General features: G+C 43.1%; 1 protein-coding gene across 2 annotated transcripts in view; it reads right to left on the reverse strand.

Annotated features, from left to right (window-relative positions):
- Window positions 1-473: 473 nt before the first annotated feature.
- Window positions 474-15,403, reverse strand: part of EMCN (endomucin) — a 504,312-nt gene continuing 489,382 nt past the window's right edge. For both annotated transcript variants that reach the window (XM_040418211.1, XM_040418210.1), the window contains 2 exons: window positions 3,746-3,807; window positions 474-1,277 (listed from right to left, as the gene is read on the reverse strand). In XM_040418211.1, the coding sequence (XP_040274145.1) occupies window positions 1,231-1,277; window positions 3,746-3,807 (109 nt within the window). In that variant the 3' untranslated portion in view covers window positions 474-1,230. The remainder of the gene's footprint in view (window positions 1,278-3,745; window positions 3,808-15,403) is intronic.

Raw genomic sequence — 15,403 nt, forward strand, 5'->3', positions numbered from 1 at the left:
TCTTTACTTAGCTGCTTTTTTCTTGCCATAATACAAATTCTAACAGTCTATTCAGTAGGACTATCAGCTGTGAATCCACCTGACTTCTCCTCAACGCCACTGATGGTCCCAACCCCATTTAAAAGGCAAGAAATCCCACTTATTAAACCTGACAGGGCACACCTGTGAAGTGAAAACCATTTCAGGGGACTACCTCTTGAAGCTCATCAAGAGAATGCCAAGAGTGTGCAAAGCAGTAATCAAAGCAAAAGGTGGCTACTTTGAAGAACCTAGAATATGACATATTTTCAGTTGTTTCACACTTGTTTGTTATGTATATAATTCCACATGTGTTAATTCATATTTTTGATGCCTTCAGTGTGAATCTACAATTTTCATAGTCATGAAAATAAAGAAAACTCTTTGAATGAGAAGGTGTGTCCAAACTTTTGGTCTGTACTGTATATCTATCCTAAGAGAAAAAGAAAAAGAAAATAATATAGAGGCAGACAAGATGGACCAGGTGGTCTTTTTCTGACTTCAATCTTCTAGGTTTCTATTTTTCTATTATGCATTGATTTGATCTTTGTCTTTGTGTGAAATATTAAAACTTTTTTTTAATTATTAAGAAAATATTCAATAATTGTTAATTCATTACATGTCACATTAGGGTGAAAGGGAAAACATAAGGATTTACAGATACAACTGCATTGACATAAACCGACAGTGGTAGCTACTTTAGTGGCACATCCACTGAATGTATACTGGAATTATTCGTAACATTTAGGAGACACAGGACTTTCTAGTTCCCTGACATGACATACCAGACACTCTTTAGTCTATTTACAGCCTCAACACTTTCAGCATGCACCACAGAAATTTTCATTGGTAAACCCCAAACATAATATGCTAACTTAAAAATGTGTTCCTGTTAAGACTAATGAAACTCTAAAGCTAGATGACCACTATATGTTCTATGCTGGGTGAACTACCACATTATACTTTAATATTTTCTCATAAACATGCAAAATAACAAAAAGAAGACAATTTTTAGCATAACCAAAGTTAAATGTCAAAAAATGAAAGTATAAAACAAATCACATACAATATAAAAATAAAAAAACATAAAAGTTACATTTCTAGTTTTAGTTCTGAATAGCTGAACAGCAGTATACACTTAGTGCAATAGTTTCCATTCATCATGAAATGCAAAGCAATTGACACATAAGGCATCTAATGTTTGTGATGTCTTCAACATTCAATAAACTCCATTTGATCTGATGATATCCTGTTTGAATCTAATAAAAATATAAAACACAAATGATGTCATGATTATTTGCGGAAAATTACAGTAAACCTTCAAGCATAACAGTGTTCCTTTAACTCCATCCCACACCACAACATAACTGTATGTTGTGGTGCAGGCTGACTTCCTATACCTTGATGTACTGTGACTTTCTGGGAATGAAGCTTCAATCCTGGCTATTTAACCCCATAGATGCCATGAACATTTAATTGGCTAGGGTTCTGAGTGCCAGACCCCTGCCAATCAGATATTGATAGCCTATCTTGAGGATAGGCTATCAATAGTAAAGGAGTGGACAACCTCTTTAATTCTCCCTGCAGTTAAATGAAAATTCTCTGGTCAGTTCATCAATGGACTGGTCTAGGGAACATTGATTATCCAAAACACACAAGCCCTTTAAGAGAACAATTACCCTGTATATCTCACAGCCACCATAGAGGATCTAATCCACATGTAGCAGTATATACTGTTAGATCCATATATAGTTGGACACTGACACAAATTTAGTTTTTATTACCTGTTTACTAAACCATATTCAAGTTATAGATATATAATGGACCTGATCATAAAGTCCAGACTTTTAGCTTTCATTTGAGGGTATCTACATTAAAATTGGATGAAGGGTTTAGGAGTTTCAGCTCCTTTACATGTGGCACCCTGTTTTTAAAGGGACCAAAAGTAATTTGATAATTGACTCAAAGGCTGTTTCATGGGCAGGTGTGGGCAATTCCTTCATAATTTCATTCTCTATTAAGCACATAAAAGGCCTGGAGTTGATTTGAGGTGTGGGGCTTGCACTTTGAAGATTTTACTGAGAAGTAAACATGCAGTCAAAAGAGCTCTCCATGCAGAAAAAACCCATCCGAGAAATTCCTACAATATTAGGAGTGGCAAAATCTACAGTTTGGTACATCCTGAGAAAGAAATAAAGCACTGGTGACCTCAGCAATTCAAAAAAGACCAGGACACCCACGCAAGATAACAGTGGTGGATGATCGCAGAATAATTACCATGGTGAAGAGAAACCCCTTCACAACAGCCAAGTGAACAACACTCTCCAGGATACAGGCGTATCAATATCCAAATCTACCATAAAGAGAAGACTACATGAAAGTAAATACAGAGGGTTCACTGCACAGTGCAAGCCACTCATGGGCCTCAAGAATAAGAAGGCTAGATTAGACTTTGCTAAAAAAAAAAATCTAAAAAAAACAGCACACTTCTGGAAGAACATTCTTTGGACAGATGAAACCAAGATCAACCTTTACCAAAATGATGGAAAGAAAAAAGTATGGTGAAGGCATGGTACAGCTCATGATCCAAAGCATACCACATCATCTGTAAAACACGGCGGAGGCAGTGTGATGGCTTGGGCATGCATGGCTGCCAGTGGCACTGGGTCCCTAGTGTTTATTGATGACAGAAGCAGCCAAATGAATTCTGGTGTTTTCAGAGACATACTGTGTGCTCAAATCCAGCCAAATGCAGCCAAACTGATTGGTCGCGTTTCATAATACAGATGGACAATGACCCAAAACATAAAACCAAAGCAACCTAGGCATTTATTTTAGCACAGAAGTGGAATATTCTTGAATGGCCAAGTCGGTCACCTGATCTGAACCCAATAGAGCATGCATTTCACTTGCTAAAGACTACATTTCAGACAGAAAGACCTACAAACAAACAGCAACTGAAAACCGCTGCAGTAAAGGCCTGGCAGAGCATTAAAAAGGAGGAAACACAGCGTTTGGTGATGTCCATGATTTGAAGACTTCAGACAGTCATTGCCAACAAAGGGTTTTCAACCAAGTATTAGAAATTAACATTTTATTTACAATTATTTAATTTTTTCAATTATTTTTGAGCCCCTGAAATGAAGGGATTGAGTTTAAAAATGCTTTAGTTCCTTACATTTTTATGCAATCATTTTGTTCAACCCACTGACTTAAAGCTGAAAGTCTGAACTTCAACTGCATCTTAATTGTTTAGTTCGAAATCCATTGTGGTAATGTACAGAACAAAAATTAGAAAAATGTTTTCTCAGTCGAAATATATATGGACCTAACTGTAGCTCATATTTAGCAAAAAGGATCTTTAAATGAGTGTACTGAAGTAACTGAATTATATGTAAAAACACACAATATTTTATGTTCTGCTGGTTTCCACTGACAAAAGGAGGTACATGCTAAAGGACCCATTTTAATAAAATTTCAATAAGTAGTATTACAATAGTCTTCTCCACTCTTTTCATTTTCTTTGTAGTAACATGTAGGCACAATGTCCATTCTTATTTCGCTTCCCATGGGAACAGAAAAATCTAATTACACTTAATTTTAATATAACTGGCATCAGCCCAGCAGGCTGCAAATATTTAATATCAGAGACAACTGTTTAAATATTTAGGCAATGCTTGCCAAGGGCATATGAAGATGGTGATGGAGAGCAATCCCAGACACTTACCAGAATACGGAGTCGCTGTCTTTACAGAAAGCAATTTAACATTTTCTTTAGTTTGAGTAGATCTATTACAGTAAGAAAAAAAAAATAGTTTTTTGTAAAATGATAAGACTTGTGAAAAAAATTAATAAAATGTAATACAAAGTTATTAACTTAAAAAAATGCAATGTGCAAGCTTTATTTTTTTTTTTTTTTAAGGAATTAGGTTTAAATAGGTTTCACCATGATGAACCCTATTAAATCAGGCATTGCACCAAGTAGGATTGATCATGGTGACTAAAATTAGCCCTTTCTCGTTCATTGGGTGAAACTGTTGGTCGTGCAGGCACCCAAATTATCGTTTCTGGGCAGCAGATTATGCTGTTTAAGCAGAAACAGTGGAGCTGCACGAAAACAATTGATCAGAATAGTGTTCCCTCTTCCTCATACTGTGGAGGTGATTGCTGCATGTAGATGTAGCTTTCTCCTCCACTGAGCAAGCAGCCAACTGTTGGGAAGGAATGCTACCTTCCCGACATTCTGCTGCTCATCTGCTCGTCTAAATCCACCTTTAGCAATGGCTTTTTTACCCTTTCCAGATTAGTAGATTTCAATGCCATTGTTTTGCATTCCCTTTAAGTGTTCTTTAGATTCAACAGGTCTAGCAGTAACTATGTTGGTTGTGGCTAGCTAAATTATACCCAATCGTCCGAATTTAGTTAACTGGCTGATTCAGTAACTAAGAGGGCTATTACTTCTTCACATAGGGCTACATAGGCCAAAACAGCATTTTGCTTTCAATAAATGAAATCATCATTCAAAACAGCATTTTGTGTTTACTTGAGTTATCTTTGTCTACTATTAAAAGTAGTTGGGTGATCTGAAACATCAAATATGCAAAAATAAAAAAATGCTAAGGAGGCAAATACGCTTTCACAACACTTTATGATACAAATAATACATATGATACACATACACACATAGCAACAATCATGAAGTGCAACAACCTGCATAATAAAATCAATATGTCATTTAAGCCACAGTGAATGATGCAAAAAGAGCAAAAAGTAACAGCAAAATTGCATTTCTTTTTCCATTCCACTCCTCTAAAAATAATAATATTTTAAAGGTTAGGTCATCCGTTGGTTGGGTCATCAGTATGTGATCGGTGGGGGTCCAACAGATCCTGTGAGCGCCGCTGGCTTCTCACAGCATACAAAGCACAGTGCCATACATTGCATGGCGGCTGTTCTTGGTACCGTGCTCAGCCCCATTAATTCGAATAGGACTGAGCTGCTCCTAGGCCATGTGACACATTATTGTGGCGTCACTCAGCCTGGTCAAAGCAGAGAGAAGGCCGAGGCGCTCACAGGAGCCACTCTGCCTTCTCAAACAGCCAATCAGCGAGTGTTGAACCCCCACTGATCAGATACTAATGTCATCAGTATAAAAATCTCAGAAAACCCTTTTAAGCAGTAATTTATATAGATGTAGCTGAGCTAAACTTGATAGTTAAGATGTTAAGTAAAGAATGGCAAGAAAATGTTAATTTTTCAATGGATTTCAATGGCTTTTGTCTCGAGATAACGTGACGTATTATGACTCACATTATAGTAAATTTTAGGTCAGCTACATCTGTAAGTACCAAATGTTTCTATTAAAAAAATATCACACATCCTGTAATAAACAAGCTCTCATATATCTACATCAACAAAAAAAAACTAAACAATATGGCAAAATTTCCTCAAAAAAAAAAAAGGTAATGAAAGGTGATCAATAGAGTTGAGCGAACCCGAACTTTAGGTTTTTCGGCACCCGGACCCGAACATTTACGTAAAAGTTCGGTGTTCAGTGATTTTTATGGTGCTTTTTGAAAGACTGCAAAGCAGCCAATCAACAAGCGTCATACTACTTGCCCCAAAAGGCCATCACGGCCATGCCTACTATTGGCATGGCTGTGATTGGCCAACTGTAGCATGTGACCCAGCCTCTATTTAAGCTGGAGTCATTTAGCGCCGCCCATCACTCTGCTCGGATTACTGTAGGGAGAGGCTGCAGCTGCTGTGAGGGAGAGATCAGGGAGCGATCTTATCAAGAACTGGTTTATGTACTCAGCGATCTACAGAAAAAGTGTTTTGTGGGTGCAGTGCACAATTTTTTTAAGCCTGCCCTGAGCCAACTACTGCTGAAAACAAACTTTTTTTTCTTCATTTCATCAATATCAATACCTGATCGGCAGCCATTTTATGCAACAATAGTGCACCAGCATAGGCTATCTGCAAGTCCAGAAATACAGCTTTGGCATACTGGGGTGAAAAAACCCTCTAATATACTGCACATCTGGGATTACACATGCATAAGTAACTGTCACATTTAGGACAGAAATACAGCTTTTTGGTTAGGGTGAAAAAAGCCTCAAATATACTGCACATCTGTGATTACACGTGCATAAGTCACTGTCACATTTAGGACAGAAATACAGCTTTTTGGTTAGGGTGAAAAAACCCTCTGATATACTGCACATCTGTGATTACACGTGCATAAGTGATTGTCACATTAAGGACAGAAATACAGCTTTTTTCTTACTGGGGTGAAAAACCCTCTGATATACTGCACATCTGTGATTACACGTGCATAAGTGATTGTCACATTAAGGCCAGAAATACAGCTTTTTTCTTACTGGGGTGAAAAAACCCTCTGATATATGCACATCTGTGATTACACGTGCATAAGTCACTGTCACATTTAGGACAGAAATACAGCTTTTTGGTTACTGGGGTGAAAAAACCCTCTAATATACTGCACATCTGTGATTACACGTGCATAAGTCACTGTCATATTTAGGACAGAAATACAGCTTTTTGGTTAGGGTGAAAAACCCTCTGATACACTGCATATCTGTGGTTACACGTGCATAAGTGATTGTCACATTAAGGACAGAAATCCTGCTTTGGCATACTGGGGTGAAAAAACCCTCTGATATACTGCACATCTCCGATTACACGTGCATAAGTGATTGTTACATTAAGGCCAGAAATACAGCTTTTTTCTTACTGGGGTGAAAAAACCCTCTGATATACTGCACATCTGTGATTACACGTGCATAAGTGATTGTCACATTAAGGCCAGAAATCCTGCTTTGGCATACTGGGGTGAAAAAACCCTCTGATAAACTGCACATCTGTGATTACACGTGCATACGTGATTGTCACATTACGGCCAAAAATCCTGCTTTGGCATACTGGGGTGAAAAAACCCTCTGATATACTGCACATCTGTGATTACATGTGCATAAGTCACTGTCACAATTAGGACAGAAATACAGCTTTTTGGTTAGGGTGAAAAAACCCTCTGATATACTGCACATCTGTGATTACACGTGCATAAGTGATTGTCACATTAAGGCCAGAAATACAGCTTTTTTCTTACTGGGGTGAAAAACCCTCTGATATACTGCACATCTGTGATTACACGTGCATAAGTGATTGTCATATTACAGCCAGAAATCCTGCTTTTTTCTTACTGGGGTGAAAAAACCCTCTGATATACTGCACATCTGTGATTACACGTGCATAAGTGATTGTCACATTAAGGCCAGAAATACAGCTTTTTTCTTACTGGGGTGAAAAAACCCTCTGATATACTGCACATCTGTGATTACACATGCATAAGTCACTGTCACATTTAGGACAGAAATACAGCTTTTTGGTTAGGGTGAATAAACCCTCTGATATACTGCACATTTGTGATTACACGTGCATAAGTCACTGTCACATTTAGGACAGAAATATAGCTTTTTGGTTAGGGTAAAAAAAAACTCTGATATACTGCACATCTGTGATTACACGTGCATAAGTGATTGTCACATTAAGTCCAGAAATCCTGCTTTGTCATACTGGGGTGAAAAAACCCTCTCTGATATACTGCACATCTCTGATTACACGTGCATAAGTGATTGTCACATTTAGGCCAGAAATACGCCTTTTTGGTTACTGGGGTGAAAAAAGCCTCTGATATACTGCACATCTGGGATAAGACGTGCATAAGTGAGTGTCACATTTAGGCCACAAATACCGCTGTCATATAGAGTTAAAAAAAATAATAATTGAGTGCAATACCCTACATCAGGGTTTTTATTGGCGGTTAATTTTTTTTAACAGACTTAACCACTTTTTCCCTTGCTTTGTAAACGCTAACTATGAGGCAAACATCTAATAAGGGACGCGGTCATGGTCGTAGTGGTGGTGTTGGTCGAGCCTCTGGTGCAGGGAGAGGACGTGGCCGTTCTGCCACAGCTACACGTCCTACTGAACCTACTACCTCAGGTCCCAGTAGCCGCCAGAATCGACATCGATATTTGGTCGGGCCTAATGCTGTTCTAAGGATGGTAAGGCCTGAGCAAGTACAGGCGCTAGTCAATTGGGTGGCCGACAGTGGATGCAGCATGTTCCCATTATCTCCCACCCAGTCTTCTGCAGAAATCGCACAGGTGGCGCCTGAAACCTGTGCCCATCAGTCTGTCACATCACCCCCGTGCATATCAGGGAACCTGTCTGAGCCTCAAGTCATGCAGCAGTCTCTTATGCTGTTTGAAGACTCTGCAGGCAGGGTTTCCCAAGGGCATCCACCTAGCCCTTCCCCAGGGGTGGAAGACATAGAATGCACTGACGCACAACCACTTATGTTTCCTGATGAGGACATGGGAATACCACCTCAGCACGTCTCTGATGCCGAAACACAGGTGCCAACTGCTGCGTCTTTCTGCAGTGTGCAGACCGAAAAGGAGGTCAGGGAGGAAGACTGGGTGGAAGACGATGCAGGGGACAATGAGGTCCTAGACCCCACATGGAATGAAGATCGTGCCACTGACTTTCAGAGTTCGGAGGAAGAGGCAGTGGTGAGACCGAGCCAACAGCGTAGCAAAAGTGGGAGCAGGGTGCAAAAGCAGAGCAGCCGTCGCCAAAACAGTTCGCCTGCTACTGGCCACCGTCACCAGGGACTGAGCACACCAAAGGCAGCCTCAAGGAGTTCCCTGGCATGGCACTTCTTCACACAATGTGCTGACGACAAGATCCGAGTGGTTTGCACGCTGTGCCATCAGAGCCTGAAGCGAGGCATTAACGTACTGAACCTTAGCACAACCTGCATGACCAGGCACCTACATGCGAGACACGGGCTGCAGTGGAGTAAGCACCTTCAAAACCAAGAAAGGGCTCAGGCCCCTCCTGCTCCCTCTTCTGCTGCTGCCTCGGCCTCTTCCTCCGCCTCTGGAGGAACGTTGGCACCTGCCGCCCAGAAAACAGAGGATGTGCCACCAACTACACCACCTCCGTCACCAAGCATCTCCACCATGTCACACGGAAGCGTTCAGCTCTCCATCTCACAAACCTTTGAGAGAAAGCGTAAATTCCCACCTAGACACCCTCGATCCCTGGCCCTGAATGCCAGCATTTCTAAACTGCTGGCCTTTGAAATGCTGTCATTCAGGCTGGTGGAGACGGACAGCTTCAAACAGCTCATGTCGCTTGCTGTCCCACAGTACGTCGTTCCCAGCCGCCACTACTTCTCCAGGAGAGCCGTGCCCTCCCTGCACAACCAAGTATCGGATAAAATCAAGTGTGCACTGCGCAACGCCATCTGTGGCAAGGTCCACTTAACCACAGATACGTGGACCAGTAAGCACGGCCAGGGACGCTATATCTCCCTAACTGCACACTGGGTAAATGTAAAAATTAAACTCCTACAAAAGCAAAACCAACCCGCGGTAATGTTCGTACAAATCTTTATTAAACGAATATGCACACATACAAGATAAATAATTAATTGAATAATTAAAACCCAGTAGGGAAATGCAGAGAAGTGTGGATAAAACCCCCCAAAGCCAGTGCGTATATCAATACATAATTGTTGCATATAGCTACTTCTGCTTGTGTGGTACACCGGAAAATGTAACAGAAAGGGATGAACCAATCCATATGTCAGTCTCATCAATAAGTGCAAGAGTACACCACAGGTCTAAATGATTCAAACCTGGGTGGCTTAAAGAGACCAGTAAGCATACTACTATGCAAGGTACCTTGCACATGCTGGAGAGACTGTGCGAGCAGCAGCAGGCCATAGTGGAGTTTCAGCTGCAGCACGCACGGGTGAGTCGCACTGCGGAACTTCACCACCAATGACTGGGCCTCCATGCGAGACCTGTGTGCCCTGTTGCGCTGTTTCGAGTACTCCACCAACATGGCCAGTGGCGATGACGCCGTTATCAGCGTTACAATACCACTTCTATGTCTCCTTGAGAAAACACTTAGGGCGATGATGGAAGAGGATGTGGCCCAGGACGAGGAGGAGGAAGAGGGGTCATCTCCTAACACTTTCAGGCCAGTCTTTTAGAAGTGGCTCAGAAAGAGGATTTTTGCAACAGCAGAGGCCAGGTACAAATTTGGCCAGCCAGGGCCCACTACTGGAGGAGGAGGAGGAGGATGGGGATGAAGCATGTCCACAGCGGGGTGGCATCCAACGCAGCTCGGGCCCATCACTGGTGCGTGGCTGGGGGGATAAGGAGGACGCAGACGATACGCCTCCCACAGAGGACAGCTTGTCCTTACCTCTGGGCAGCGACTACATACTGCAGTGCCTGCGCAACGACTGCAGAGTTGCCCACATTTTAACATGTGCCGACTACTGGGTGGCCACCCTGCTAGATCCCCGTTACAAAGACAATGTGCCGTCCTTAATTCCCTAACTGCAGCGTGATCGGAAGATGCGCGACTACAGGCGCATGCTGGCAGACGCGCTCCTGAGAGCATTCCCGACTGACGCCAGGGGACAAGTGGAAACACAAGGCGAAGGCAGGGGAGGAGGAAGAGGTCGCCAATGCAGCTTTGTCAGCGCCAGCACCTCAGAAGGCAGGGTTAGCATGGCCGACATGTGGAAAAGCTTTGTCACCTCGCCGCAACAACCGGCCCCAACTGCTGATATGGAGCGTGTTAGCAGGAGGCAGCATTTGAACAACATGGTGGAACAGTACCTGTGCACACGACTACACGTACTGACTGATGGTTCTGCCCCATTCAACTTCTGGGTTTCCAAATTGTCCATATGGCCAGAGCTTGCCCTGTATGCCTTGGAGGTGCTGGCCTGCCCTGCAGCCAGTGTACTCTCTGAACGTGTATTTAGCACGGCAGGAGGCGTCATTACAGACAGACCCAGCCGCCTGTCCACAGCCAACGTGGACAAGCTCACGTTCATTAAAATGAACCAGGTTTGGATCCCACAAGACTTGTCTGTACCTTGTGCAGAATAGACATTTATACCACCATCAAACATACATTCTTGTACTCAATTCAAGTGCAATGATTCTTTGTTTTCTTTTTTTTTTATTTGTCCCAATATTTTGGGGGCTACCTACCCAATAAAAAAAAAAAAAAAAACATTGTTCGCTACCTGTTCCTCCTCCATTGCTGCCTCCACCTACAACACCACATTCACCGCCTCCTCAACCCCCGACTCCATATGCACCTCCTTCTCTAAGTTGCAGGTTAATAATTTGTAATTTTTAGTTCTTTCCCTATCCACATTTGTTTGCAGAGCAGTTGCCATGCTCTTAAGCACATTTTACTGCCTTTTACATCCCTCTAGCCTTTTCAAGGACTATTTTAGAAATTTTAGTGCCCTAAATGGAAAAAATTCTTATTTTCAATTGTCGGGTGACATTTTACCATTTTTGGCGTATACAAACCCCTGCTGTGCCTGGGTGACATGGGCCTAAATCTCTCAAAATCCTCTGTTGTATTGCTGGGTGACATAAACCCCCTTTTGCCGTGAATGAACCCCTGCTGTGCCTGGGTGACAGGGGCCTAAATCTCTCAAAATCCTCTGTTGTATTGCTGGGTGACATGAACCCCCTTTTGCCGTGAATGAACCCCTGCTGTGCCTGGGTGACAGGGGCCTAAATCTCTCAAAATCCTCTGTTCTATTGCTGGGTGACATGTACCCCCTTTTGCCGTGAATGAACCCCTGCTCTGCATTGCTGACAAGGGCCTAAATCTCTCAAAGTCCTCTGCTCTATTGCTGGGTGACATGTACCCCCTTTTGCCGTGAATGAACCCCTGCTGTGCCTGGGTGACAAGGGGTCTAAATCTCTCAAAATCCTCTGTTCTATTGCTGGGTGACATGTACCCCCTTTTGCCGTGAATGAATTCCTGCTCTGCATTGCTGACAGGGGCCTAAATCTCTCAAAATCCTCTGTTCTATTGCTGGGTGACATGTACCCCCTTTTGCCGTGAATGAACCCCTGCTCTGCATTGCTGACAGGGGCCTAAATCTCTCAAAATCCTCTGTTGTATTGCTGGGTGACATAAACCCCCTTTTGCCGTGAATGAACCCCTGCTGTGCCTGGGTGACAGGGGCCTAAATCTCTCAAAATCCTCTGTTGTATTGCTGGGTGACATGAACCCCCTTTTGCCGTGAATGAACCCCTGCTGTGCCTGGGTGACAGGGGCCTAAATCTCTCAAAATCCTCTGTTCTATTGCTGGGTGACATGTACCCCCTTTTGCCGTGAATGAACCCCTGCTCTGCATTGCTGACAAGGGCCTAAATCTCTCAAAGTCCTCTGCTCTATTGCTGGGTGACATGTACCCCCTTTTGCCGTGAATGAACCCCTGCTGTGCCTGGGTGACAAGGGGTCTAAATCTCTCAAAATCCTCTGTTCTATTGCTGGGTGACATGTACCCCCTTTTGCCGTGAATGAATTCCTGCTCTGCATTGCTGACAGGGGCCTAAATCTCTCAAAATCCTCTGTTCTATTGCTGGGTGACATGTACCCCCTTTTGCCGTGAATGAACCCCTGCTCTGCATTGCTGACAGGGGCCTAAATCTCTCAAAATCCTCTGTTGTATTGCTGGGTGACATGAACCCCCTTTTGCCGTGAATGAACCCCTGCTGTACCTGGGTGACAGGGGCCTAAATCTCTCAAAATCCTCTGTTGTATTGCTGGGTGACATGAACCCCCTTTTGCCGTGAATGAACCCCTGCTGTGCCTGGGTGACAGGGGCCTAAATCTCTCCAAATCCTCTGTTGTATTGCTGGTTGACATGTACCCCCTTTTGTCGTGAATGAACCCCTGCTCTGCATTGCTGACAGGGAACTAAATTTAGTGAAAACATCTGTTACTGATCGGAAGATGCGCGACTACAAGCGCGCGCTGATGATAGCATTCCCACCTGACAGCGGGGGCACAGTGGAAGCACAAGGCAGAGGAGGAGGAAGAGGTCGCCAACACAGCTGGGGCACCGCCAGCACCTGATAAGGCAGGGTTAGCATGGCCCAAATGTGGAAAAGCTTTGTCAGCCTTGGAGGTGCTGACCTGCCCTGCAGCCAATGTATAATGTGAACGTGTGTTTAGTACGGCAGAGAGCATTATCACAGGCCACAGCCAATGTGGACAAGCTTACGTTTATTAAAATGAACCAGGCATGGATCCCACAGGACTTGTCCGTACCTTGTGCAGAATAGACATTTATACCAGGCTCAACCATCCATTCTTGTACTCAAGTGCACTTATTCTTAGTTTTATTTTGTTATGTCCCAATATTTTGGGGGATACCCCAATTTAAAAATAAAAAATAACACAAATCAGTGTTGGCTACCTATTCCTCCTTCACCGCCGCTTCCACCTACACCACCACGTCAACCTACACCGCCACATCCACCCATCCACCGCCTCCTCAACCTCCTACTCCTAGATCCAGATTGTTATTTTAAATTTTTCTGTATTTTATGTTATTTTAAGTCATTTCCCAATCCACATTTGTTTGCAGAACAGTTGCCATGCTCTTAAGCACATTTTGATGCCTTTTGCAGCTCTTTCCAGGACTATTTTAGAGCCATTTTAGTGCCCTAAAGTTGGAGAAAGTGTAATGTGGTGTACTCCTATATCTAGGGATGAGTGGACCCGTGGACGTCTGAATGGAGCCTTACAGGGGGGTGATCAATGACAGGGGGGTGATCACCCATATAGACTCCCTGATCACCCCCCTGTCATTAATCACCCCCCTGTCATTGATCACCCCCCTGTAAGGCTCCATTCAGACGTCCGTATGTTTTTTACGGATCCACGGATACATGGATCGGATCCGCAAAACACATACGGACGTCTGAATGGAGCCTTACAGGGGGGTGATCAATGACAGGGGGGTGATCACCTCATATGGACTCCCTGATCACCCCCCTGTCATTGATCACCCCCCTGTAAGGCTCCATTCAGACGTCCGTATGTTTTTTACGGATCCACGGATACATGGATCGGATCCACAAAACACATATGGACGTCTGAATGGAGCCTTACAGGGGGGTGATCAATGACAGGGGGGTGATCACCCCATATAGACTCCCTGATCACCCCCCTGTCATTGATCACCCCCCTGTAAGGCTCCATTCAGACATTTTTTTGGCCCAAGTTAGCGGAAATTGTTGTTGTTTTTTTTGGTTTTTTTTCCTACAAAGTCTCATATTCCACTAACTTGTGTCAAAAAATAAAATCTCACATGAACTCACCATACCCCTCACGGAATCCAAATGCGTAAATTTTTTTAGACATTTATATTCCAGACTTCTTCTCACGCTTTACGGCCCCTAAAATGCCAGGGCAGTATAAATACCCCACATGTGACCCCATTTCAGAAAGAAGACACCCCAAGGTATTCCATGAGGGGCATATTGAGTCCATGAAAGATTGAAATTTTTGTCCCAAGTTAGCAGAAAGGGAGACTTTGTGAGAAAAAAAAATAAAAAATCAATTTCCGCTAACTTGTGCCAAAAAAAAAAAAATTCGATGAACTCGCCATGCCCCTCATTGAATACCTTGGGGTGTCTTCTTTCCAAAATGGGGTCACATGTGGGGTATTTATACTGCCCTAACATTTTAGGGGCCCTAAAGCGTGAGAAGAAGAAGTCTGGGATCCAAATGTCTAAAAATGCCCTCCTAAAAGGAATTTGGGCCCCTTTGTGTCACAAGCCATCCTCCACACCAGACGTTTCTTTTTTCCAGGCCGTGAACAAGGTCTCGGGATGAGACCGAAACGTTGGCCTTAAGTCTTATTTTCTGGATGGATAAATAAATAACTAATTACCTAACTCGAGTGCCGCGGTTCTATATTTCTATACACTGATTGTCGCTACCGCTGAGCACCGGATTGTCTTTTTTTGCCGAGATATTTCTCTCACCCAGCATGGGTATATGTAAAAAGACACCCCAAAACACATTGCCCTACTTCTTCTGAGTACGGCGATACCAGATGTGTGACACTTTTTTGCAGCCTAGGTGGGCAAATGGGCCCACATTCCAAAGAGCACTTTTCGGATTTCACAGGGCATTTTTTACAGACTTTGATTTCAAACTACTTCTGACACATTAGGGCCCCTAAAATGCCAGGGCAGTATAACTACCCCACAAGTGACACCATTTTGGAAAGAAGACACCCCAAGGTATTCCGTGAGGGGCATGGTGAGTTCCTAGAATTTTTTTTTTTTTGTCACAAGTTAGCGGAAAATGATGATTTTTAATTTTTATTTTTTTCTTACAAAGTCTCATATTCCACTAACTTGTGACAAAAAATAAAAACTTCCATGAACTCACTATGCCCATCACGAAATACCTTGGGGTGTCTTATTTCCAAAATGGG

Source organism: Bufo bufo, chromosome 2 (assembly GCF_905171765.1).
Source record: "Bufo bufo chromosome 2, aBufBuf1.1, whole genome shotgun sequence".
NCBI lineage: Eukaryota > Metazoa > Chordata > Amphibia > Anura > Bufonidae > Bufo > Bufo bufo.